This window comes from Mus caroli, chromosome 19 (genome assembly GCF_900094665.2).
Source record: "Mus caroli chromosome 19, CAROLI_EIJ_v1.1, whole genome shotgun sequence".
NCBI classification, from domain to species: Eukaryota; Metazoa; Chordata; class Mammalia; order Rodentia; family Muridae; genus Mus; species Mus caroli.
In genome coordinates this window covers 46,737,137-46,762,337 of record NC_034588.1, presented here as the reverse complement: position 1 = coordinate 46,762,337, position 25,201 = coordinate 46,737,137, and the positions used below count along the sequence as shown (strand labels likewise).

General features: G+C 40.6%; 1 protein-coding gene across 6 annotated transcripts in view; it reads left to right on the top strand.

Annotated features, from left to right (window-relative positions):
• Sorcs1 (sortilin related VPS10 domain containing receptor 1) overlaps positions 1-25,201 on the top strand; it is a 522,478-nt gene that overhangs the window by 477,844 nt on the left and 19,433 nt on the right. For all 6 annotated transcript variants that reach the window (XM_021151490.2, XM_021151491.2, XM_021151493.2 and 3 more), the window contains 5 exons: positions 5,150-5,283; positions 6,434-6,557; positions 11,811-11,923; positions 12,823-12,954; positions 19,028-19,127. In XM_021151490.2, coding sequence (XP_021007149.1) covers positions 5,150-5,283; positions 6,434-6,557; positions 11,811-11,923; positions 12,823-12,954; positions 19,028-19,127 — 603 coding nt within the window. The remainder of the gene's footprint in view (positions 1-5,149; positions 5,284-6,433; positions 6,558-11,810; positions 11,924-12,822; positions 12,955-19,027; positions 19,128-25,201) is intronic.

The following is a 25,201-nucleotide window of genomic DNA, read 5'->3' as shown; positions in this document are numbered from 1 at the left end:
TTTTGCTACAAGCCTATCCACCCTGGGACTTGCAACTTTATACCATGTCTCACTAACTTCAAATACATCATCCATACTCCAATCAGTTGTCAGGATGACTGTAGAATTCAGTCACAGCTTCCTGTCCACATTTCTCAAGATCTCCAGCCTAGTCTTGGGATTCAACCTCTTCATATCGTGTAAGTGCTTCTTTGCTTACTGGCTTGTTCTCAACCAATGCTCTTACCACCTCGCCTCAGGACCCTAGGTTTACCAAATCCAGGGGAGGAGTGTAGAGCTGCCCTCAATTCAAGAAATTTAGGATTGCTAAATCCTTTAGTTTTAAAAGAAAGGAGATTTTTGTTCATACACAAGTCTCTCTCTCTCTCTCTCTCTCTCTCTCTCTCTCTCTCTTACAATGGAATGTGTATATTCTGACATTAATCTTTTAGACTCATGTTTGTTGAATGGTTGGGTAAGCATTCCTTATGTCCTATTTCACTTTCTAAGCCTGGCCTCCTGGGGACAAGAATTAGCTATTTTATGCTGATTGTTTCGAAGCAGGATATGCCTTAAATAGTTCGCTTGAACGTAGTAAAATCCCATTGCATTAATCTCATTCTGGTGGGTGTTCTCAAGCTTAAACCTTAATCCTAAAGGAACCATGTTCTGTTCCATGCACACAAACTCACTTGGTTCATCTTTTCACATCCACTAGAATAGATAGCATAGGTGGCAGGAGCCCCTTCTCTCAGATGCAGAAAACAATGATTGGAAAACTTTCAGTTTGATATTACTTTGCACCAGAGTCCCAAGCATTTTGAACACCTGGGGTGTCATGACTGATTCTGTGTGCCTGAGGTCCAGGCTATCCAGGTAAAAGATGGGATAGCAGTGTGAATGGAACACGAAGGAACTGACGATCACACTGTGGTCATACTAGTTACTTTCTGTCCCTTCTGTGACAAAAGCAAGGAGAAGTTTATTTTAGCTCATGATTCAAGGTGCAGTCCACCATTCTGAGGGAGGTTTCACAGGAGGGATATCACATAGCAGGTCACATCGCATCCACAGTTCAGAAGCAGATTGTCATGGAAGCTTGTGCTTGGCTCTCTCTCTCTCTCTCTCTCCAGATTTTATTTTATGTATATGAGTACACTTTAGCTATAATTCAGACACACCAGAAGAGGGCATCAGATCCCATTACAGATGCTTGTGAGCCACCATGTGGTTGCTGGGACTTGAACTCAGAATCTCTAGAAAAGCAGTCAGTGCTCTTAACCGCTGAGCCATCTCTTCAGCCCCTTTCTTCCTCTTCTTGTGCTATCCAGGGCCTGAGCCCATGAAAGGATGTTGCCCACAATCAGGGCAGATCTTTCTACCTCAGTTATTTCAACCAAGAAGCTCCCTCGTCGGTTATAAGTTTTGAGAACTACTCACTCACACCGGTTGTTATGTAAGTTGCTAGGAACACCCGGTACTTGGTGGAACTTAGGTAGGTTTGACCCTTGGATGATTCTGGCTCAGGTCAAATTGACAGTCAGAATATCCATTACACTGATTGAGCACAGAATGCCTGGTTTCATGAGTCACTCGACTCTAAACCTAAACTCTTTCCTCTGTCAAGAGTTGCACATTTTGTACCCAAATGATGCTATCAAGCAAAATATGTGACATTCTGGTACTTAATCAGGTTTAATTTTAACCCCCCCTCCTACAGAGGGGCAGCTGTGAGCTATGAGCGAGCTGAGAGTTAGCTGCAATTCTTACCTGTCAGGCCTTTCCCATCGCTTGCTTGAATACACATTCCCTGCAGTCACCAGGAAAGAAAAGTGATTTGATTCCAAATCAAAGGTTTCTCAATGTGAGTTTGCAAAGGTCATCAGAAACAAATAGAGCCGATGTTCCGCTGTAGCGTTGCCAGGAGTGAGCAGGCATCTCTTGCAGGGCGCCAGGGTAATTTATTGAAGCCTGACAGTTGGAAATTCCTTGGGGATGGTATTCACTCTACTCTGCTACTTTGCAAACTAATGAGACACTTGGTGCAGACTTTCAGGCCTTCAGCTGGATGGGGCAGAAAATTTAGAGGGCAGAGGATTTCAGCTCAGAAAACAACCTCCCCGTGGCCATTGTTCAGGGATGAGAGCCACTGAAGTGACCACAAGCCTATAGGATGAAATATAAATGACAAGAAATGGACTGGGGGAGGGCTTAATTCACCCTAACTCTCCATACATAGGAACAGTGTGCCTGTCTTGATGACTTCATGCTGACCTGTGTGACTTGAAAATACAGGAGATATTGCAGTGATGGACACTGTGGTTGTGTTGGCATGGAAATAGAACATCAGAGTTATATGAAGTACTGCTCACTTATTCACCTGCCCCATAGTTGAATGATATAAATATAATGATATGGGTTCTATCTCAGACCTAGTAAATTATCATATATGGAAACATGACATTGTAATATCCTTCAAACTACACTGAAATCTGAAGAATCCTGCTTTTAGATATTCTCCTTATGGTTTGAATATTATTTAATTCTAGTTTTTTTTTTTTTAAAGTAGCCTTTAAACAAATAGCAATGTGATATAATTGAATGGTTTAACTAGATTACATGTCTCTAGAACATACATCTAAGAGGTAGGCAACAATTGTCAATAAACACACACTATTCACTTCCATAGACTTCAGCTATTTTGTGCATTCTAGAAGTTCTAATGAAAACAAAAGAAACTCAATTACTCAAGAAATTCACGAGTTCTTTCAATGATATGAGATGATACAGCGCCACCTGCTGTCCATTTTATGTATTACAAGTATCTGTGCCGTGCAGCTGAATCTACTTGTTTGATCAGCACAGCTGGTGGTAGCCAGAGCAAGATATTTCACTTCCTGTCCCTGACACATTCTTAATGTATCGGGCTATGGGCAACAGAAAACAGGTGATTCACATCAATAGAATGTAAATGAGTATGAGAAGCCATAGAGAGCTTTGCTATGACATTCATACCTGTTTCCAGGCGTGCACACAGACACCACGTGCTAAGGTAAAGCTACAAAGCAGGCACTCACCTGCTTCAGAGCCTACAAACAGCATATACTGGATCATCAGCACATCTTGGATGTCCTTGTCAGCATTCCTGTCCAGTCCACTATCTTTTCACATATCTCTTTTCCTGTCAGCATGGCGGGCACACCTCCTCTGGTTCTGTTCACTGCCTCTGTTCTCAGCCCGGAAGGCTCCAAACAGACACTTGGTAGGAATCACTCACCTTACTCCTTACTGTCTGATGCAGTTTCTGAGGAGCTCTTCTTGAGCTTTTCATCAACAGGAGCTCTCTTTCCTAACTCCGCTTCGTACTTTCACTGCCTTCCCTCTTCAAAACTAGAAGCTCCACCCTGTGTCAGGTGTTCTGAGCACCGAGGATCATTCCCGGAGGCTGGGAATTGACCACACAGTTCAGTAAAGATTGCAATTCATTGTTACCCACAATGACACCTGGACATTTTCTTTATTCTGATGTTCTGACGATGGAAATAAAAAAGCAAACTGAATGCTCATCTGTTGAGACAGAGAAACTGAATTCCTCTGGGAGGATCTGAGATTTCCAGGATAGATGCCTAGCTCCCATTTTCTTCTTCTTCTTCTTCTTCTTCTTCTTCTTCTTCTTCTTCTTCTTCTTCTTCTTCTTCTTCTTCTTCTTCTTCTTCTTCTTCTTGTTCTCTCTCTCTCTCTCTCTCTCTCTCTCTCTGTGTGTGTCTATGCATGTCTTTGAAAGCTGAGTATGGGATGTCAGAGCACCTGTGTAACAGCGAGAGAGGACAGCTTTGTGAAATCCTCTCTCTTTCTACCTTTACATGGGTCCCAAGGACCTAACTCAGTTCACTGGGCTTGCACCATTGGGCTGGCTCACCAGCCTGTTGTCTTCTGAATTGTTTATCTTGGACCAGCTGAATCAGTGTCCAAGAGGACGGTCTGCTTGATAGGAAGGTCTCGGGTTTCTGAGAAAGGTCTGTAAACAAAAGGCCCTGGGAAGAGCAGGGCAACCATGTGCTTGGGGGAACCCAGGAGCTGCTTAAGAAGTGAACACAAGAGCAGAATGAGTTTCCTGGTGCCCGGAACCTGTTTACATGGTACTCAACTTTCCATTTGTGTGCAGCTCAGTTCTAGGCAAATCTAACTCAGTGCCAAGTACCAATGTGCCACACACTAGCCTGAGCTTATGGCTCTCCTGTTGTATGTAGACACAGCCACAGTTACGTGTATTCATAGCGTTAATCCTCTAGATCATAAGAATAATCATTGAAGAAGACACGATGCCTTTGCCTATTCCCATCTCTAACATGCAGTTCAAGAAACCCCAGATCCTGGTTTATCTCTGAGAACAGAGTCTTGTGGAATGAAATTGTGGAATCTTATCTTTTAACTGTTGCTGTTTGGACTTTATAAATTACTTATCATTGACCTTTTTCCACATGCATGATTTCAACCTGGTAGGTAGATCAGAAAATTGACTTGTATCATGTAGTTGTTCATTATATGCCGTTTTTCTTTGAGGAGGGACAACAGCAAGCATTTCCCTCGGAGAGTGTGGCTGCAGTGTTTGGGGGTTTCCAAGATGAATATGTGTCCTCTCAGAGCAGACAACATGCAACTGCAGGAGTTCTTCCCCTCTCTACAGCCACTCTTGTGTTGCTTTAAAAACAAAATCTAAAACATGCTATTTACCAAATGAAGACTCAGGAGGCAGATGCCATGGTGAAAGTCTGCGAGCTTAGAGGCAGAAAAGCACCCAGCTGGCCTTCCTATTCTACTTAAGCCCAAGGAAAAAGTTCCTCCTCCCCTCCTCCTCCTCCTCCTGCCCTCCTCCTCCTCCTCCTCCTCCTCCCCTTCCTCCTCCCACTCCTTTCCTTCTCCATGCTGTCTTAAATACCCGACAGTACAATGTCCCTCCTTTACAGTTCCTATGTTTACTCCCTGTCAACTGGTTGCTTGCTTCACCTCTTAATCTTTAGCTAACTTTATTTAGCTCTTGTTTACAGAAAGCTCTTATAAAGGTGTGTGCTAGGGCTGAGCCACACCGTAATAATGATTTTCCAATTCACAATCTTGGGGTTCACAGGGTGATCAAATATGCTGCAACCCTCTTTCTCTTCTGCCTCAGGTCCCCTGGAGCATGTGCACCTGTCTCTTCCTTTTGTCACAACAAAGAACAAAGAGGTCAACGCAACTGCGGTGCTTTGGCCCAGCCAAGTGGGCACTCTCACTTACGTGTGGTGGTATGGGAACAACACAGAGGTGAGCTGGTCGTCCACGTGGCAGCTGCTGATAGAGGCACAACTCATGCTTGAGGGAGCCAACAAAGCAAGATGGCTTATGGCATGAGTCTGAGTGTAGCCCAAGCTACCAAGACAGCGGACCATATGTGCTCAGATCATGTGATGCATCCTTTTCTCTTGCATCCATCTATCTTTCCTAGCTCCCGCCCCTATATCTGCAACTTCTTCTCTGCTTTCACTACTTACCCTTAGCTGAGGCACTGGAGAGGTTGCGCAAAGGTTATAGTGGCGATTCTCCAACCAGATCTCACCACCCTGGCTTTCTTCACTGGAGGTCAGGATTGAGGATTGAGGGTATTATTTATCTAAAGTTTATCACTGGAAAAGACGAGAATTAAAGTTCTTTGTCTTGTTTTCTCCACCTCAAAAAAGTAAGAGCAATTTATACCCTCTTTGACATAGTGATAGTGCTTTCTCTACCAAGTAGTGTGAATCTTGATTTTAAAACTAATTAAGAAGGACAGAAGAGATGTCTTTGAGAGGAATGAGCCAAGGGTTGTCAGAAGGCTACTGTTTTTTCTTCTGGGACATGCCTGTCCAATTGTATTATAAGCATCACTTCTCCAACACATTTATTTTTTTAATTTTTTAGATTGCTCAAAGCACAATCCAATTAGAACTTGTTTTTGTAGTAGCAACTTCCAGGAAATTGTTGATAGCGCCACTAAGAGTGGCACATCTCGTAGGTCACTTTTGCCACACTAGTGTCTAGTTCTTTGTCTGGGACTGTATCTCAATATAATGCTCTAGAAATAGTTTATCCTGGACATGAATTTCAGAAAGCTTAGAAATTCTCAGTGTATGTTGATACATTTGCAGCTTTTTTTTCTTCATTTTTCCACATGATTCATTGGATTAAAACTTCTGCTGGGTAGGAGACAATGCACGTGTATAATATATATATATATATATATATATATATATATATATATATATATATATATTTCACTTGGACTGCCGGTGCAGGGAAATCAGTTACAGTTTACAGTGGCATACTAGGATGAGCCTGCCTCCATTCAGATCAGGGGAAATGTAGTGATACTCAAAGATAGGGGTCCTTCGGCAATAATCCTGACTTTCCCTTCTATCTGTGTCCTTGTTTCTTTTAGCCCCTGATCACCTTGGAGGGAAGCATATCGTTCAAGTTTACTTCTGAAGGAATGAATACTATCACAGTCCAAGTCTCCGCTGGGAACGCCATACTGCAAGACACAAAGACCATTGCTGTATATGGTGAGTGCTGGTCCTTGCTGACGCGATTTTGTCCTCATCTTCAAACAATGTTCTTGGCCCTATGATGCTAATGATTTTCCAGGATGAAATATGGTAGTACCTGAAAAAGAGCTAGGATGCTCTGAGGCTCTCCTTTAGAGAATGTTATCCATTAGCCAAGCAGTGGTTGTGGTACCATGGCTGTGGTCTAAAGGGAGGCTCTTAGCTCAATCTCCTTGGGTGGACTAGACACGGCTTCATCATGAGTAAGACTAACTCATTGTAGTGAGGATTTTTTTTCTTTCTGGTACTTGACTAGTTAAAACCACTTATCAGAGAAAAACATCTAATTCAGAGAGACTTTGCTTTTAAATTCCATTTTTTAAGAAAGCCTTTCCATTATCCAAGTACTTTTAAAACTTCTTTTGCAAATCTGTACTTAAAACAACAAAAGAAAAAAATTTCCGCACCGTTGACAATAGCAAATCCTCCACTAAACTAAAAGCAATAGAGATTTCACCGACAGCAGAGGCCAGGAGTGGACTAGATGTCAGGTAGAGAAATAGACACACAATGCAGTTTTGTGATGCCTGGGGAAATAGAATATATTTCAAGTATTAGGTGAGATGAAATTTACTGAAATGGAAAGGTAGGGTTATTGCTTGAAAATGAGATATAAAAACAGTTTTTACAGATTGATCCCACTTTGGTAATACATTTTTTTGTATATCAAAAACTAATCAGTTGGATATGAGCTAAGTATTACCAGCAGATGGCAAAGACAGAAATGTTTATTTTCAATATGGAAGTAGTACATATGCATCATGGGAAATTACAATTTAAAAAATAAGATTTGAAAACTCGATAGAGAATGTATGAGCTACAGAAGGAGAAAGAATGTGGTGCCTGGAAGAAAGGTGGGGAGAGAGAAAAAAATTAGATTCTTTGTTTTAAAATATCAATTTAACCCAGTTCTGAAATCAATTGATTCCAATAATATAATGAAGATCTAGATTGTCCTTTGGAACATGAGGCTCTTTTCTTTCAACTCTTTCTTGGGCCAACTTGACCTTCAAAACGGAAGAACAATTTATGAGCCTCTTTGAACATGACTGAAGACAAAAAGGCCTAAGGCTACTGTTCTAGAAACAGCATTGCATCTGTTAGTTTTACTTCTCCCTCCAGTCTGAAGAGGTTTGGTCAGCTCAGACAGCAAGCAGAAGTCAGCCTGGATGTGAAAGGCCCCCACCCAGAAGGCTACAGCCTGACATGCCTGGTGAAGAAGGCCGTTGATTCAGCTTCTTTACCGCGCTTGTTTCTGCATGCTGGCATTGTGTTTAATCTTCAGTAAAACCCTAGCAAACGGAAAGTGAGCGTGCAGACTCTCACTGTACCCAGCAATTAATGGCTTCAAAGCCAGCTCCACTTGGCCCTGGGACCCCTGTCTGATACTTCCCTCCATATTACTTTTTTCTTTCTGTTTCTGTGGCCAATACTCGGACAAAAACATGTTTCTTTTGGTTCACGTTTCCAGAGGCATAGAGTGCATGGCAGGTAAGATACGGCAGCGGTGAGTAAGGTGCCTGATAATCTCACACCCATATACAGGAAGCAGGGCAGAGAGCACAGGAAGTAAGTTCAGGCTCTAACACTCCAAACCCATGTGCAATAACGTGTCTCCTTCAGCAAGTTTCTTCCTCCTCAATGCTTCATGTCCTCTACAAACAGTGCTAACAAGTGTTGAAAACTATGAAAATTTGTGAGACATTACACATCCAAACCACAATACCCTAAATTACTAGACTCATGTCATTGCCCGTAGATTATTTCTTTCTTCTGGATGATTCCAGTGTGAATGTCACAAGTTACCATAGTGGGTGCTGAGCCACGTCCCTTTGGTCAGGTGTGTATATGGCCTTCTTCTGTGAATCACAGAGAATATCGTAAATCTAAGAGGTCTCTGTGTTATTCTTATCCAAACCATCATTTACTGCAAGGAAATTGTGGACACACATGGGAAATGACTGGCTTTAAAGTCATTCTGCTGCTTTGTGACAGTTCCATTAATAACAACGGTGACAGTGACACAGACTAACATTAATGAAGGCCATTTTAATCACCGACAGCTGTCCCAAGCACTTGATATATATGAACTGCCTTACTAAATCCTGAAAACAGATCTGAGAGAGAGAGAGAGAGAGAGAGAGAGAGAGAGAGAGAGAGAGAGATCTATAATTATAGCTGTTTTACAAATGACAAAACATGGCCTGAATATAATGAACAAGCAGGTCCTAAGCATTCTGTGTCCAGAAGGGTCATTTCTACACCAGCTTTCTCCTTGTTATACTTGGTGCTCTCACCCTCAAGTCTCTTTAAGGGCATCTTCTAAATGTGGTCACTCTACATACAGTGGACGATCATCTCTTTCTTCATTAAAAGTGTTAATAGCACAGATGGTCTGCTGTAACTATTCTCACTCATTTTCAGTCAGATGATTTATCCAGAGAGACACACGCATGATTTGAAATGTTTTGTTTGTTTGGGCAATTCTGGGGTTGAACCTGGAATGTCTGACCTATGAGGCAAGTGTCATATCACGGAATAATCACATCCGCTCTGTGATTTGAAACGTGTAATGAATTATGACTTCTTAAATAAAAATTACACTGGCCAGAGTTAAATAGGAAGCTTTGACTCCACTGATAAAAAAGGAAGAGTGGTTTTTAAGTCCTCCAGTTAGCTGGCAGAAGAGTGTTGGAGAGCCATAGTGACCTGTGGGGTCATGTGTGGTTAAACCACCTGAAGCAATTATTGTCCCGTGGGGAAGTTAGTCTCCATCTTCCCACAGACGCAGGAAGGCAGCAGCTCCGCTTTTTCTGGTTATGGCTATCAAAAGAATATCTCACCCATGGTCCTTGGCAATCACATTTTTAAGTTGTCCGGGCTTAAAGGGATGGAGATCATGTCAACAGCTGCAAGTTTTCTAGAGTAGCCTGAGAAAAGAGAGGCCAGTAGCTGCACCCACCCATAACATGCCCCCTACCCCACGCACACAACTAGTAAAATAGAGGGAAAAAAAAATGCCAGACGGCAGGAGGAGTTGATGAGTGTTGGGGAGTGATGGAGAAAGGCTGGTTTACCCAAGGGCACCAAGCAGACTGAGAAAAAGGACAGCTAGCTTGTCTTGTTTCTCTTCATAGGCTCCAGGCTCAGGGATAGCTTGTCTTGTTTCTCTTCATAGGCTCCAGGCTCAGATCTGCTTTTATAAAGTGGCCAGTGTGTCGAATTCGTCTCCTTTAAGAATTGAAAAAAAAAAAAAGCCATTTAATTGACAGTTTTTTCTTTTACAAACCTACTATATGAATACTTAGGAAGAACATTTCTAGGACATTCTATCTTCACCTCATGCAGATTCACACATTAAATGGTAATGAGGAAGCCACACCATTTGCATCCTCTCACTAGGCTAGACACCTCTCCCTTATGTATGATTCAACTGCCCCTTGATGGATGGGCGAGGTAAGGAGAAAGTGAAAATGACGCAAGCCTCTGCCTTGAGAGCAACTTAGAGCTTAGGAGACTCTCGGGTCCCGCCATTTATCACACTGCTAATTTATATGCTTATAATTATTCTTCACTGGAAAGGACTTGAGGATGTTCCCAGGGCTGACCAGTGACTTAGAAAACGTGTCTCTGGAGCAAAGCCCCTAACATCAGTACACAGTTTCACATCTAAGAGTCCTCAAAGCATGTGATTTTGCTGAGTTGGTAGCATTGATAAGTTATGTGCAAGTATGGACTTTTATGTAGCTGAGAGATATAATTGGCTTCGTTGTTGTCACTTAGCCACCACTGAAGCACAAGGGCATGCTGGAAGCAAGAATTGATTGTCAAATAAGTAAGTGCATACATAACAAAGCCTGCACGGAAATGGAGTCACTACATATTATATGCTACAGACATGGCCCTTAGAAACCTCCAGCTGCTAAGTACCATCCTAAGGCCAAGAGCACAGAGCCTCTATCCTCACAGATGTTAATATATATGTATGTATTGATTAAAGCTATATATGTATTGATGCAAGATATACATATATGTAATATCCAGTAAGCACAAAGAAGACAAGATGTACCTGATGGTGAAGGAGTCAACTAGTGGGAAATTCTCCATGATAGCATGGTTAGAACAGCCTCTCTAATGAGAGTCTGAGGGAAAGAGGAGGGAGTGCTGTGGTATGGGGGTAGTAGAAGCATCAGCTATGGAAAGTGGAGGCATGGTAGAGGAGCAATAGGAAGGACAAGGCACATCAGAACAAGGTGTGCAAGCAGGAGACACTTTAGAACATGAGGGAGCAGAGGGAGGCTATATAATACGAGATGAAAAAGACTGCCAAAAGAAAATGCATTTGTTCTAAGTGCAGTGTGGAGCACCTGGCATATTTGGGGAGAGGGTACTGTGATCCTCAAGTTCTGTGTGCCAAACACTGTGAGGTATAGGTGTTGAGGACATAAAGATACACCCAGATACTGTGATCTTAAGATTGTACCAACCTTGGGCTTTAGCTTCACCTTCTGGAGACAGATGCCAGCTAAAGACATAGCAACACTGAATACTTCCCTTTCTTGGGACACAGGGGTTCCTTTGCCAGCTGATTCTTGTCCTGTATGCCTTGGTCTAAATGTACTTCATGTGTCCTCTGAGCCTCTCCCCATTTCCTCCCAGAAAATTCCTCTGTAAGATTATTGTTAGTTGAATCACCATACAGCTTCCCGGAGATTCAAGACTAACTCAGGGACTACAGAGGAACCTAAATTATCCCTGATGTTAGGAATGTAAAATGCCATTCTATGAAACATGAGCACAACACTGCTAACAGTAGAATAATTTTATCAAATAAAAGTATATAATATTATACTTACTAGATATTCATAAAATGATAAAGGCATATGCACATTACAATGGTATCATCAAAATGTAATTAAAACGTCGATGGTGAGGAAGAATGGTTAGGAAAAATGTCTCCTATCACTTAATGTCCAGGATTTCAAAGCCTAGAGGAGGGGATAATGGGCAAGGGCTGCAGAACTGAGTATGGGCCAGAGTCTGTGGCTTCCTTTGTTTCACAAAGGAAGAGCTAACAAGGGCAGGATAGTGTGTTTGCCTTCTAGAAGGGTCACTGTGGTGAGTATGGAAGCATTTGTATGAAAAATAACATTTAGATTGCATTGGGGAGTTATTTAACTTGTGTTAATAAACTTACTGCTACATCCACAGAGGAATTTCGGTCTCTTCGCTTGGCCTTTTCTCCGAACTTGGATGACTACAACCCTGACATCCCGGAGTGGAGGAGGGACATCAGCCGAGTCATCAAAAAGTCTCTGGTGGAAGTGAGTACAAACAGTCCCTTCTCTCCACCAGACATAATTCCTCTCGGTCCTTGAATAGCTTCATGGAGAACAGACCCTTAGCAAAGGAAGGAGAAGGCAGAGCTGGAGCCCAAAAAATGTATGGTTAAACAATTTAGTATCCTAACATTTGTGATCCATATATGCATGCCTGTCTGCATTAGTGGGTTAGTAGAGCCTTCAGAAACACATGTCCCTTGCTCTGCTATGAAGCTGATTCTGCTTCAAGAAGGACATGGAGATCTGCGGTAGTCATGCAGCTGAGTTCATGATGTGGACATTAGTAAGGGAAAAATTAGTGACCGCATAATAACCAAAGAGAACCCTGTCTAAGTGTCTTCAATGTTAAGTATAATTAGTAAGAGAAGCCCAGGTCCAGACCCACATCTGTCAGCACACAGCTGCAAGAGTACATAGTTCACAGTGCCTAGCTATATTTAGGTGTCTTGGTTTCTTTTGTTGTTGTTGTTGTTGTTTTTAAATCTTTATTCCTTCCAAGTCCCAAGAGAATGTAATTAGTACCCTCATTGTGTAGAAGAAGCAACCAGAATAATTCTTCTACTCTCATGAGCAATAGATGACAAAGCTACAAACCTAAATGGAATGACATGATTCTCATGCCTTGGATCTTACAATGCAAAAACAGCTCCCTGAGCTTTCTGGAGGAGTAGCAAAATGATGTGGCTCATTCCTAAGTGGTCACTTGTGAGCTAAGAATGTCCAGTCTATCCCCTCATCCCTATAGTACCTAGGTCTCTGCTCCTACGCCACCACTCCTCACACTCCTGTGTGACTTCCGAATTCACTGGTGCCTTCCACCTGACTCTTCATCTGCCATCTTTCTCCATGGGACACACTCAGTCTCTTTGTCTCCCTCACAGGCCACAGGGATTCCCAGCCAGCATATCCTGGTGGCGGTGTTACCTGGCTTACCCACTGCTGCAGAGCTCTTTGTTTTGCCCTATCAAGATGGAACCAGAGAAAACAAAAGGTCGCCTGAGGACCTGGAGCAGGTGAGGTTCCCAGAAGACACTTCAAACTTCGTCCACCCATAAGCAATCTAGCCACCATAATAGCTCTGAGAGGATTTGTGGCTACCATCAACACTGACATAAGAATCAGTAGCCAGTTTAGTCCGAGAGCTGAGACAAGGTGACTTCTTCAGAGGCCATGCCACTTAGAATGTGGTAAACATTCAGTGAGGTCTACATTTTAGTGGAGAGATTACAGGTTTAGAGCTCTAAGACACATTTCTAGCTTCATCACTGCTTTTATGGTTCTATCATAGAGAGGAAGCAATCAAAAAAAAAAGTTAAAGAGTTTAACTAAAGTCACCACGATCCTATAGGTACCTTTGTCAATTAAAGAAATAACATAGGAAAGCATTGGACATAGATAGAAAAAGATGTGGAAATAAGGAAACCAAGACTGGAGAAGTGAAAGACATTTTTGGAAGAAGAAATGCTGATGCCGAGGAAGTAAGATGGTCCATGAATTGACTTTCTGAAAGTAGAGAAGCAAATAGGGACAGTAGAGAAATTCCCTCTCTCCTTCTGCTACCCCTGTGACCACATGGGAAGCTTGGGCAGGAATGGAGCCTGCCCATAGGAGAGCATGGATGGCTACAGCAAGCCCTGGCTTCTAGTGAGCTTGAGTCTAACTCCACTCCAAAGCCTATACCGGCTCCACCAGGAGCTCTAGGTTTAAAGTTGTTTTGGGTCCAGTGTAGGTCAAGTGAGGAGACATCTCTTCATCCTTACAGTTATGTAGATAGAGCATTGCTGCCTAAACTTCAGATGTTTTCACTCCCTGTGGCTCAGAGGGTTAGAGTAGCCCATCACAAACTATTCAATAATTGCAAAAGCAGAGGACAAAGTTCTTCGTAGAAAAATATAAAGGAGGAAGAAACATTGAGAAAGCTAAAGCAGCTTCCCAATGCTACCAATGTAACAGAATATACAGACTTTTAAGACAAAGGATATAAACAACAGAAATAAACCCATCATGAGAGAGTTGAACTCTGGAATGCCGATCATAGCTGCTCTCTTCATGTTCTGGTCCCTTCCTTATAAAGAAGTTGTAAAGAATATCCAGTAGGATAAAAGAATGGATTCTGTCCAGTGGTCCTTGAAAAGTGGTAGGGACAGTCCACAGTAAGTATGCCTGGCTCTGTTTTTGAGCCACATTGGAGAGCATGCCTGAGGGGACAGAAATGCTAATTGAATCGGACTATCTTGTCTGTGAAATAAATTGAGAATTCTTCCCAGTGAGAAGCACTTGACCCCCCCCCCCCTTATCAGGATGCCAGCATCAGGTTAATCAAGTGCCCTCTATCTGGGAGAGCTCCACCAGCCTTGCTTTCAGACCTCCAGAGAGTGTGAGAAGGCTCTCTTGCCCTCCCTGGCCTCATCAAGAAGATCACACCCTGCTATCCCAAGACTAGTTGCTCAAGTCTGGTCCAAGTTCTGTTCTCTTGGCCCTGCATCCCTTGCTTCTTGCTGAGTTCTCAGGGGTGACAGACATGAATATGCCATGTCTGAAGACCACCATACTCTAAGGAGGGTTCAGTGCCTTGTTGGAGAAAGAGAGGGCTTACACTTGTAGTCTTTCAAACTCCTTAAATGGAATTATGAGAAGAGCATACCAATTAGTTATGCAAAGCTAAATGCTCGGTCCTGAAATTATGTATACAAAGAACATTATACATACTGAGTAGGTTATATTTAGGAAGATTTATACATATATATGTATATGTATATACATGACAATGAAAAAAGAGCATAACAGATTAAAAGAGAGGGTTTGGAAGAAGGAACAGGAAAGATGAAATATTATAATTATATTATAATATCAAACAAAAAAAAGTACAAGTGTTACTACTTTGGACCAAGACAGACTTGTCATTGATAAATTTGCCAAAATATTTGCTATTTGGGAATTTCAAAAAATGCGTGGAAGAGCACCACACATCTGTGCTATGACCACAGCACCTGAACACGAGGGTCACACAGGCCTATATATGTTTCCATAGATTTCTGAGGATCTGTGCTGGGAACCTGTTAGCTCTATGAGAGATTTATCCCTGTCTTCTGCAGCTGCACCGAACCCTGGCTAAGCTAAGACACTTCAGATAATCAATTTTCAAATCCACACTGAGTAGCCCTAAGAGAGAACTTGCAAACCCTTGAACCCTTCAGGTTGGAAAGGACACATGGCACTCCTTCTCCCAAGTCATTTTCTTAAATAAGTGCTGAGGCTCTGCCTACACAGTAGAAAAATCATAATTGTAATCCCATGCACCCAAAAGAATGAAGGCTACCAATGTTTGGTTCTCAACAGTGATGGTTACCATTCCAGGAACATATTCAACATCTAGACTAATTTTAATACAATTATTTGGGGGAAAATACACTCACATGACAAGAATAAAAATGTCAGTCATTGGAAGGAAAGTAGAACCAAAGAGACATGTAAGGAAGGAGTAAAGTTTTGAAACAGTGCAAAGATAAGGATTCAGGAACAAATGCATGAAGTTGGGAGGGGGACGTGCTAGGGGAGGGAAGAGTTTGCATGGGGGAATTAGAATGGATTAACCAAAATTCATTGTTCACATATATGAAAATTTCAAATTATAAATAGAGATATTATTTAAATAAAATAAAGTGTTGATTTGTTTTCCCTATTCCATCCAAGAACACACATGTCATCTTTGTCTTGATCCTGGAATTGATTCCCATTCTCCTCAAGTTCCTTGGACATGATTATCCCTTCCCATTTGAATGTATTACCTTGTGCATCATCTAAGCTGCTTTCCTCACTGTACATTACTGTGGGAACAATATTATATTTCAGTGACGATATGTTGTCATGGCTTTCAGTACTTGTGTTTTCATATTGAACCCTGGGCTTCTGGAGTTAGAACATTAGTACTGTCCTTTTGATATGAACATCGACCCCACCTAGTGGGCATTTGGATCTCTAGTTGCTAGTACCCCAACTTATAAATAAGGGTTTGTATCAACTACATCATACATTTCTCCTCTGCTATAGTGGAGACATTTACAATGGCTTCTGTTCCAGGTTGTTTCCCTGTGTGGTAGGAAGCACCTGCCTACCTGTGGTCAATACCATGCATGAGAAAAAATGCCTCATTTGTTCAGATGAGAATTTTCCATTGCTATTCTAGCTGAGTTGATTCTGATTGTTCCATTCGACCTTAATATTTGGGATAAAAAAAAATAAGAAGGAGAGTTGAACTGCTGTTTTTCCTACAGTAAGGCTTTCCCCTGACAGCCATTCTAGTTCCTGTATTGAGTCTCCATTGCCTTTTCAACTAGTAATTTAAATGAAGTGTGAACTTCATCTGCATCATAGACATATCCTACCAAACAGGCAAAAACCAAGAATAATAGCCTGTTTCTTGAGCCGTGCTTGTTTAGCTGAAGTAGAATAGGAAATGGGCTGTGTGGGAAAGTGGCAGAAGAGGATGACAGCATGATTTAAGAATGAACTTCACTTAGGAGACACACTTTTCACTGGAGAGCAAGAGAAGGAAATTCATCTCGCTTCAGCAATCCCATCTCTGAGTGATCATGTATTATTTCACTTGAGTCTTTCTCAGGCAACTGCTTTTTCTTCTCATTTAGGATCTTGCTATGCCTCCGGTAGATTCACACTTCATTGTAATCTTTATGTTGTCCAAACTTTCAGATATTACAATTTGTACAGATTGGTGGACTGAGTACATTCATGAGGATTGTGTTAGGAAATGCCTATTCCCGTGGCCCACATTGCTCAGTGGCCTTGGCGACAGAATATTTTAGTTTGTGTGTGTTACAGGTGGATTAGGAATAGCAGGGTGATGAATTAAATGCTGCACCATTTTTATCTCCTAAACCCACTCACCAAAACATGCAACTAGACATCTCTCTTTCCCCATCTCAGTAAAATGATTTGAGAAACCTATTTTTTTTTTTAGTAGTGCTGAACTAGGATTAGGAATCAAACAAAGCTGAAGTCTAGTCTCAACTCCTCAAATATTAACTGGGTAAAGTTGGATATGTCCCTTGAGCTCTATGCTCCTCCATAGGGATGCCAGCATCAACACATAAGGAAAAATACCTAGACACATGCAGCGTTACCAAAATAAAGTATTCAATGTGCGCATCATGTACTTAAATATATAAATAACATCTCAGGATCTGATGAAGACAATACAGAGTAAATGGTTTTGTAATTAACCTGGCAAGAGGTTTAAAGTCTTGTTGAAATTTGTAAACTGTATACTTCTAATTTATCTGAGTAGCAAAATGCCTAGTTCTAATTGAGGTTATTCTTGTATGTAATGTAAATTACATCTGCTTTTGCTGCTTATGCATAATTCTTTCCCACAGAGTATATATCCTTTATCAAATGTCTTTTGATGCAAGATAAATAACATGAAACATGTTCTGCTACTAAATTAATTTTGCATACCTGGCTTAGTTTTGTAAATGACACAGACAAAGCCAATGAAGTAATGATAAAAACCAATACACATCTAAGAAGTTAATTATTTTCACAAGGGACTCTCCTGGAGATAATAAATTAAAAGTTATGTTGTTCTGATAAATTATACCTTCTGATTTAGTTATTTATATGTCTCACTTGAGTATAATCATTTTTCAGTAATAAGCTCTGATATCACTCCACTGGAATGAAAGGGGGAAGTCCTTCCACTATTGATACATAGTTCTAGTTTATGTTTCTGATAGCTTCTATGAAACAGGTCAGTTTATTAATTGCTTCTGAGATGTCTTTCATGTTTGGACTAGAGTTTTTGTATGTCTGGATATACCTATGCTTGTATGTTTTCATGTGCCTGTACATTAACAGTTTGCATGCATTTGTAAGTTTCAAAGCCAAAAAGATGGTGATAGATATTTACTAAAACTCCAGTGTTTATTTCATATCAAAACTCTACTAATGGAGTAATAATCAGCGATTACAGAGAGAACACCTTTGGTGAAATACCTTGGAAATCCATCCTTCTTTAAACCTGGAGCTTTGAGAAAAATTTCCCATGCTCATAAAACAGGAGTATCTTCACAGAAGGACAAAGTTGTATTCAGCATAATTTTAACATAGAATTGCTTTTCTTCCTGGTTTCACAATGGCAACGTTTGAGAGAAAGATCCTGGGTTGTCAGTCACAGGGCATGGGGATCATCTCTCCCTCCCCTTGTTCAGCAGAGAAGTTTATGTGCAGGGCACTGCACTTCCATGGCCAGCTAGGGACTTCTATAATGGACTGCAAACTAAGCCATCAGGTCCTACTTAATTATTAAGGTTCAACAGTGCCATTTTGGCAACTTTACTCGAGGAGATGAAACAGCAAATAAAAAGAGGAAAGCAGAAGACTCTAACTAGAAGAATAACAGCTGGCATCCATCTAATTAGACTTAACAGCACATTAAATAAAATATGAACTTGGTGCTTAAAATAGTATATTAAAAACAAGGCAAGGAAAGCAGATGAAAATAAGTCGTCAGATTATCCCTCGGAGCCTTTCAGAAATTCCTCAAAATCTGTTAGCAAGGCATACTAAATGTTTATGCTAAACAAAAGAAAGGGCTTTTACCTGATGTGTAATACCTTGCTTATGTAATTTATACTCAAACCCTATGCTCAGGTTGAATAGTCCATAGTCTAGAATGTACCAGTCTCAGAAGTGGTTTAACAAACACCCATTTGTAGAATCAAAGATTAACTGCTTCATTGCGTAAACGGTGGCTGCATTGTCTTGAGCTATATTGTTTATTAAGCTATTGACAACCATTATTATCCTGCAGTCATAAAGTTCTTACCCAGTAGAAGCCATAGAGATGATTTAGAGAAAATGAAGGAGGCAAAGTAAATCATACCATAATGTTTGGATTATAAGTAAGATACTACTATCAGTTCCTGCATATAACAGACCTTCTCTCTCTGTCACTTGCTTTATAATACTAGCAGGTCTTGGTGACCATTCACAGTATCTCTTAGAGTAGCTAGCTGTTCAAAGTCATTAAGATGATTTTGATGACACTAACTATAACACTTCTTTCAGATATCTGAAGTTCTAATCCACAAACTCAACCAAAACTTGGTGCACTTCGAGCTGAAGCCTGGGGTCCAAGTTCTTGTCCACGCAGCTCACCTGACAGCAGGTCAGTTTTTGTGTTGGGGGTTCTTGCCAGCAACTGGACTGAAGGCAAATCATGCTCCTTGAAATCCAGGGTAGATGGTAGTTATACATTGGGCATAACTCCTGAAGGGTTCCTTGATTGATGGCTCTTCCCTAATGGGAATCAAGTTCAGCATGAGCATAAGATATTGTTTCTACTTAGTCCCTGGAAAACAGTTCAATAAATCACACAGGGCATGCTCCCGTGTGATAGCATGCTTTGTCTCAAAATACCTCGTGAAAAGAGCATTAACCTTACAGGTAACATTTTCCAAATCTTTCTATAAAGCTTTGCTTTCAAGTCATTCACAGCACAAAGAATTTGATTTATTTACGTGCTAGGCTATTGTAGTACAGTTGAAGTAGATATTTAGGAGCATTATAAAGTCAACCTTGATTTGGTCCTAATTTTATAAATAAATGTTATTGATTTTCTGACTCTAATGAAAAGTAGGCAGATGATCCTTATTCCAACTATCAAGAAAGCTTCTGATAAAAAGAAGTAATTTCAAACATTTATAAGTAGATATCCTTATGTACGCTAATAATCAATTCAATAAGCAATACTTATCAATTACTTGTTTGGGCAGAGCAGCAGCTTCAGGGAGTACAAATACCAACTAGAAATTGTTGATATAATGATAAGAGTTGTGATCTCGTTTGCTGTAGGAAAGTATGGTGGTGGCTTTGGGTAGAGACATCCTATACAATAGGGACAAGGTATAGGAAATTGGAGGATGTCTCTTAATAAACCAGTATATGAGCATTTATGGAGAGAGTTAATATTCTGTATAAACATTTAACATTTTACATTTTTATTTTGTTTTTCTTTTATTTTGTACACTCAGATCTTTATTTTTCATAATTTTTCTAGAACTCAATATGCACACCAGAAAACAGACTTAAATATTCTGTGCCATAGAGCTGGTGGGGGATGTAAGCCATTGGGACTGGGTGGAAATTGGATTCATTTGGATGATATATTTAGACGAATGCATGGTATATGAAAGTTGCCCCTTTTCCTGTTTTCTTTCCTTGTATTATTATCAGTTGAAGTAATTTAAGAAATCAAAGGCAGAGATTAATACTATTTGTTCCAAATTATACTGAGTATTTTATAAAGGAGAGAGTGTTTGGGGAGGTTCTTAAAACAGAGCTCATAAGCTATTCCAAAGACTGGGGAAAGTCCTTGAGGCTGCCAAGAGAGACAAATGAGTGAGGATGGAGACTAGCGGTTTCCATCTCCATTCTTCAGCTTCTTAGCAATGCCAGGATGTTCCCAGGTCTGGAAGCAGGCGAAGTGTTTTGTCACTGCCTCCTGTTCTTCTCCCACTGTTGTATTAACTAAGTATTCAGATGCAATTGTTAATAAACATAGGGAATGGAGGTACAGTATGGACCATGCTGTGTGAGCCATCTGTACTTTAGTGGGTTCCGAAAAGCCATAAAAAAGCCTTGGAAAAGAGATGTGAAATACACTTAATTCATTAATGAGACTTTCTTAGGAAACACACTACAACACCATCCTCTCTCAGAGTACATAGAGATACTTGCTCATGTTCAGATTTAGAGGCTGAATATTATAGAACCTGATATCTTGTACAGAATCCTGCATTTGAAGGTGTATGTTTCATCTCTCCTCATTCTAAATTTGCTTTAGAGCACACTCAGCTTCTGAATGGATTCAGACAGCAAATTGTAAATTATGTTGTAATGTGCTTTGTTTATCAGAAAACTGCCTCTGTTCCATGTACTTGGAGTCTCTATTGGAGTGGGGGAAGTATCCCAAGGCATGCTAATCAGAGAATTAGCTATATTTCTCAGTCTGTCTATTCTGAAGGACAACTATATTTTGACCCTGTACTTTTTTTTTTACACAGCTTTCCTCATTATGTTACACTTCACATATGTCTCATATTATTCTGGTAAATTTGACATGCTGCAAAATCAGCACTCAAGAAGTGGCCAGGAGGACAAAGGCAACCCTGGTTTATGTAGTAGGGATCTTATCTCAAATATAAGTAGAATATCAAAAGGAGGAATTTGGTGAGTGTTCTTCTTGTGATAACTAGTATAGAATTGAAGCCAAGTTGTAAAGTTGGTAATTAGGTATCTGAGACTGGTGTATCTCATGGCTTAATCGTGTGAAACTGATGCAGCAAGAGCATCCTAAGAAGGCGTAGATCCATACCCCATGGGGAAGCTTCATTCTTGACAGCTATGAGAGTCTTTCAGCTGCAGTAACTCTAGATGGCCAGAGGCCATACCAAGTTGAAAAATCTTGAGAATTTCCTCCATTTCATGCTGGCAGCTAATTCACAGAAGGGTGTTTGGGAGCAGGAGTCAGGGTTCTGAGAAGAAAGACTGGCAGATGTACCATTGGACGTCCAGATAACTAACTAGACCGGCATTTGAAAGATGGGTAGCTGTACCAAAGATATGTCAGACTCAAGGTTGCTGAAACAACAGGAGAAAAGGTAGAACTGTAGGCTGGAAGAAAGAGTTTTTATAGTGGGACAACTTGAGAGAGAGAGAGAGAGAGAGAGAGAGAGAGAGAGAGAGAGAGAGAGAGAGAGAGAGAGAGAAATCTTTATCTTTCTAATCATTATGGCTATTCACTTTTGTTCCTATTAGATTTAATAGGGATGTCTTCTGTGAGTGAAATTGCAAGCTTTAGTACCATGCATTATGACGTTTCTATCATGACTGACTCAGCAACTATCTTGATGTAGGCTTAACGAATAACATCAGTTTCTGTGAAGGAGGACAATGACCGAGACTGAATGAATAACTGAACCCCAGCGTGCTGTTTGCTTACATAAGTGTGTAGAACTGCCGTATCCCTAGGTACACACATTCTGGACTAAGTGTTCTGGACAACAATATGAACAACCACAGAATTGTGTCAAAAATGCGACTTGTGAAATAATCATGAGGAGGAGCATTGGTTTCTTACATAGAATTGATCCTGGCATGGCTCTAGCTTCTGTGGTTAGAAAATTAAAAATAATTATTTGAACATCAATCCCTGGGACCGCGTGTCTGACAAAGAGACCACAGAGTGTTTTCCTTTCATGCATGGAAAAAGGCACTGTAACTGTAATGGGGAACTTTAGGTGAAGCCTAGGTGGATTGCAGTGGTGTTTTCTAAATTGAAATGAACATATTCATATATGGATGAAGAACACTGTTTAGTGCAGATAGGGAATTTCACTTCCCTTCTCGTTCTCTCATGCCCCTTACAAACAGGGAAAATAAACCAATGTGTACCACAGAGCATCTCTCTAAGTAGTACTACTGACACCTTCCCAGGGACCATTCCCGCACACTGCTGCTGCCATTAATTGCTCGGCAGATGTTCATCAGCCTCCTTTTTTAAAACGTTCAAGCCAGAGGATGTGGCTGGTGAGGCGTAGAACATGGTTTGCTTAGACTCCCAGGGAAATGAACTGTCTCCTTTCAGGAATTTACTAGCCTCATTTTGTTTTTCAAATTCAGTTCCCTATTTGCTTTCATGGGGGCATAAGATAAGCATTGGCAGAGAACTGGGTGCCATTAGAAACTGGATGGTGCTTATTCCCTTCTGGGTGCTCTATTTTGAAATTCATTCATTTCTACATCTAAGCTGAGTCAAGCTTTGAACACAGTGCTTATTTTATTCACAGCCTTCCCTATGCTCTTTGGAAACTGTCTGGTTTCTCTTGAGGGTCTACCTATACCAGACAGATATGTTTCTGGAAGTCTCTTTACACAAACAAGAGATTTGGCATTCTGTGCAAATAGGGGAGAAATAAAGGGAATGTTGATATGAAGGTGGCGACAAGGTCACAACTTGAACAAACGCTTTTCACTTTTAGAACCATGTTTAGCAGACAGGCTCAGACATCACAGAGCTACTCAGAGAGTTAGAAAGGTGTGTATAAATAAACAACGTTTGGGATTGGACTAGAAATACTACGGTTTGGGATGAAGCATAATGTACTCACTGGTCCTCACCCCCACTTTCTTCAGCTTTGCTACACACTTAAGTCTATTTGTGTTTTAAGGCTTAGGTCTATGACAGCATGTGCATGACATCTTCCCAGAAGCCTTTGCCTCATTGCCACCTCCCATGTCTGGATTCATCTACTTTAAGTTTTTTCTGATAATGGTGAATATGACTATCTTCATCCTCATCTTCATATACATACTGACTTTTTATGAGTAGGTTCTTAATGTCATGATGTTGTCACCATTACTGAACCCAGCAGAGAAACTGCACTCGTCAGGTGCTTCACAAACTGTACTTATAAAAATAATCGGGTGCATAATTCATAACCTGTAGAAAATTATATTCGTGAGCCAGTCTCCATGACTACTCTAGATGAAGACCTGGCTAGTGGAGACTTCCATCATTTTATTCCATAGGCATCTAGAGAAAAAACATTTTCTCTCTTTTTATTCCTTATTCTTGATATAGTAATGCATATTTATTTGTGCATTGAGAATGGACAGCTAGAAAAAAAATCACACCCATGTTCTTTGGAGTTCAGTGTCTCAGGATAAGGAAAGAAAGCAGGGGAGCAAAAGTCTGATATTAAAAAAAGCCTGAATCAAATATAACTTGCTGCTCCTGGCTTAGTGCTCTGTATTATATATTTTCAAGATGGAATTTCATTGTAAGAAGTATTTGATGGCTATTTACTAAAACTCAAATCTGATGCAAGCCATTTGATTTCTATTGGCTGTTATAAAAAAATAAATTTAAACTGTCAACTAAAAATCCCGAAAATGCTTGCTTTGGTTTTGTTTGTTTGCATTGGTAACTTGGAGTTGTATACATTTCAGAGGTATTGTTTTATTCTTCCAGTACTTCTATCTTCAATGCCTCATTTGGCAATAATCCCTTTAAATGTATGGCCCATGAGGGGAATATAAGACAAATTAAGTAGGACCCTTGCTCATTCTACACTACTGAGCTAAACCACAAATACTCAAGCAGGAACACAGTGGACAGACCTGTAACAGTGGACAGGGCAGAAACAGAGGAAAGACCTACTTAAATGCTTCTTTAATTCTGGATAATCATTCATAATTCATTCTCTTTATAATGTAGAATATTTTAAGGGCTGTTGCAAAGATGGTGATTTCTTTGGTGGCCCCATTAACCTAAGTGACAGAGCCCCTTGTTCATCAAGGAAGGTGCATTTAGTGCCATTAAGAATACAGTCTGGGACTGGAGAGATGGCTCAGCAGTTAAGAGCACTGACTGCTATTCTGAAGGTCCTGAGTTTAAATCCTAGCAACCACATGGTAGCTCACAACCATCTGTACAGCTACAGGGTATTCATATACATAAAATATATAAATAAGTCTTATAAAAGTAAAATCTGAGTCGTGCAGAAACAATGAAGCTTACTTTTATACACAACAGACACATGTACAGAATCTAAAATAATAAATAAAAAGCATGCAACAGTTAAAAATCTGCCTTCAAGCTGGAAGAGGAGGTTGGATTTCAGGAGGGAAGACTGAGACACTAGACCACAGGCTTTAACTTCCCACTTCCTGTCAGATGTCTAATTCCTAGTTAAGAGAAGTCCACTGATAGTTGAGCAAGGTCTACTTGTTGGTAGGAATATTTCAGGCCCCAGAAAATGCCGTATCTCTGCTCCTATGAACACTCACCTTTAGAATTAAAATGTCCTTACATTTGGCTGGCATGGGAGAATTGGAAGCTTTGTTGGTTGTTGATTGTTTGCAGTAGAATAGACAAGTATCTGAGTAAGGATAGACAGTAAGACAAAGCAGCCAAGGGGCTATTCTGGCACAATCCATTTGAGAGCACAGATGGGAATAGGTTAATCCATACAAAAATGAAAAAAAAATATCTTTCAGGGCTATTCATACTTTACCAGATTAGTTTACCGGGTGAATAAACTGGAAACTGAACAATGCCGCTTTCACACAAGGCTCTAGAGGAGCTGAAGTTGACTGGATCTTCAGGCCATTTGGATGAATAAAATTGTCCTTTCTCTCTCTCTCTCTCTCTCTCTCTCTCTCTCTCTCTCTCTCTCT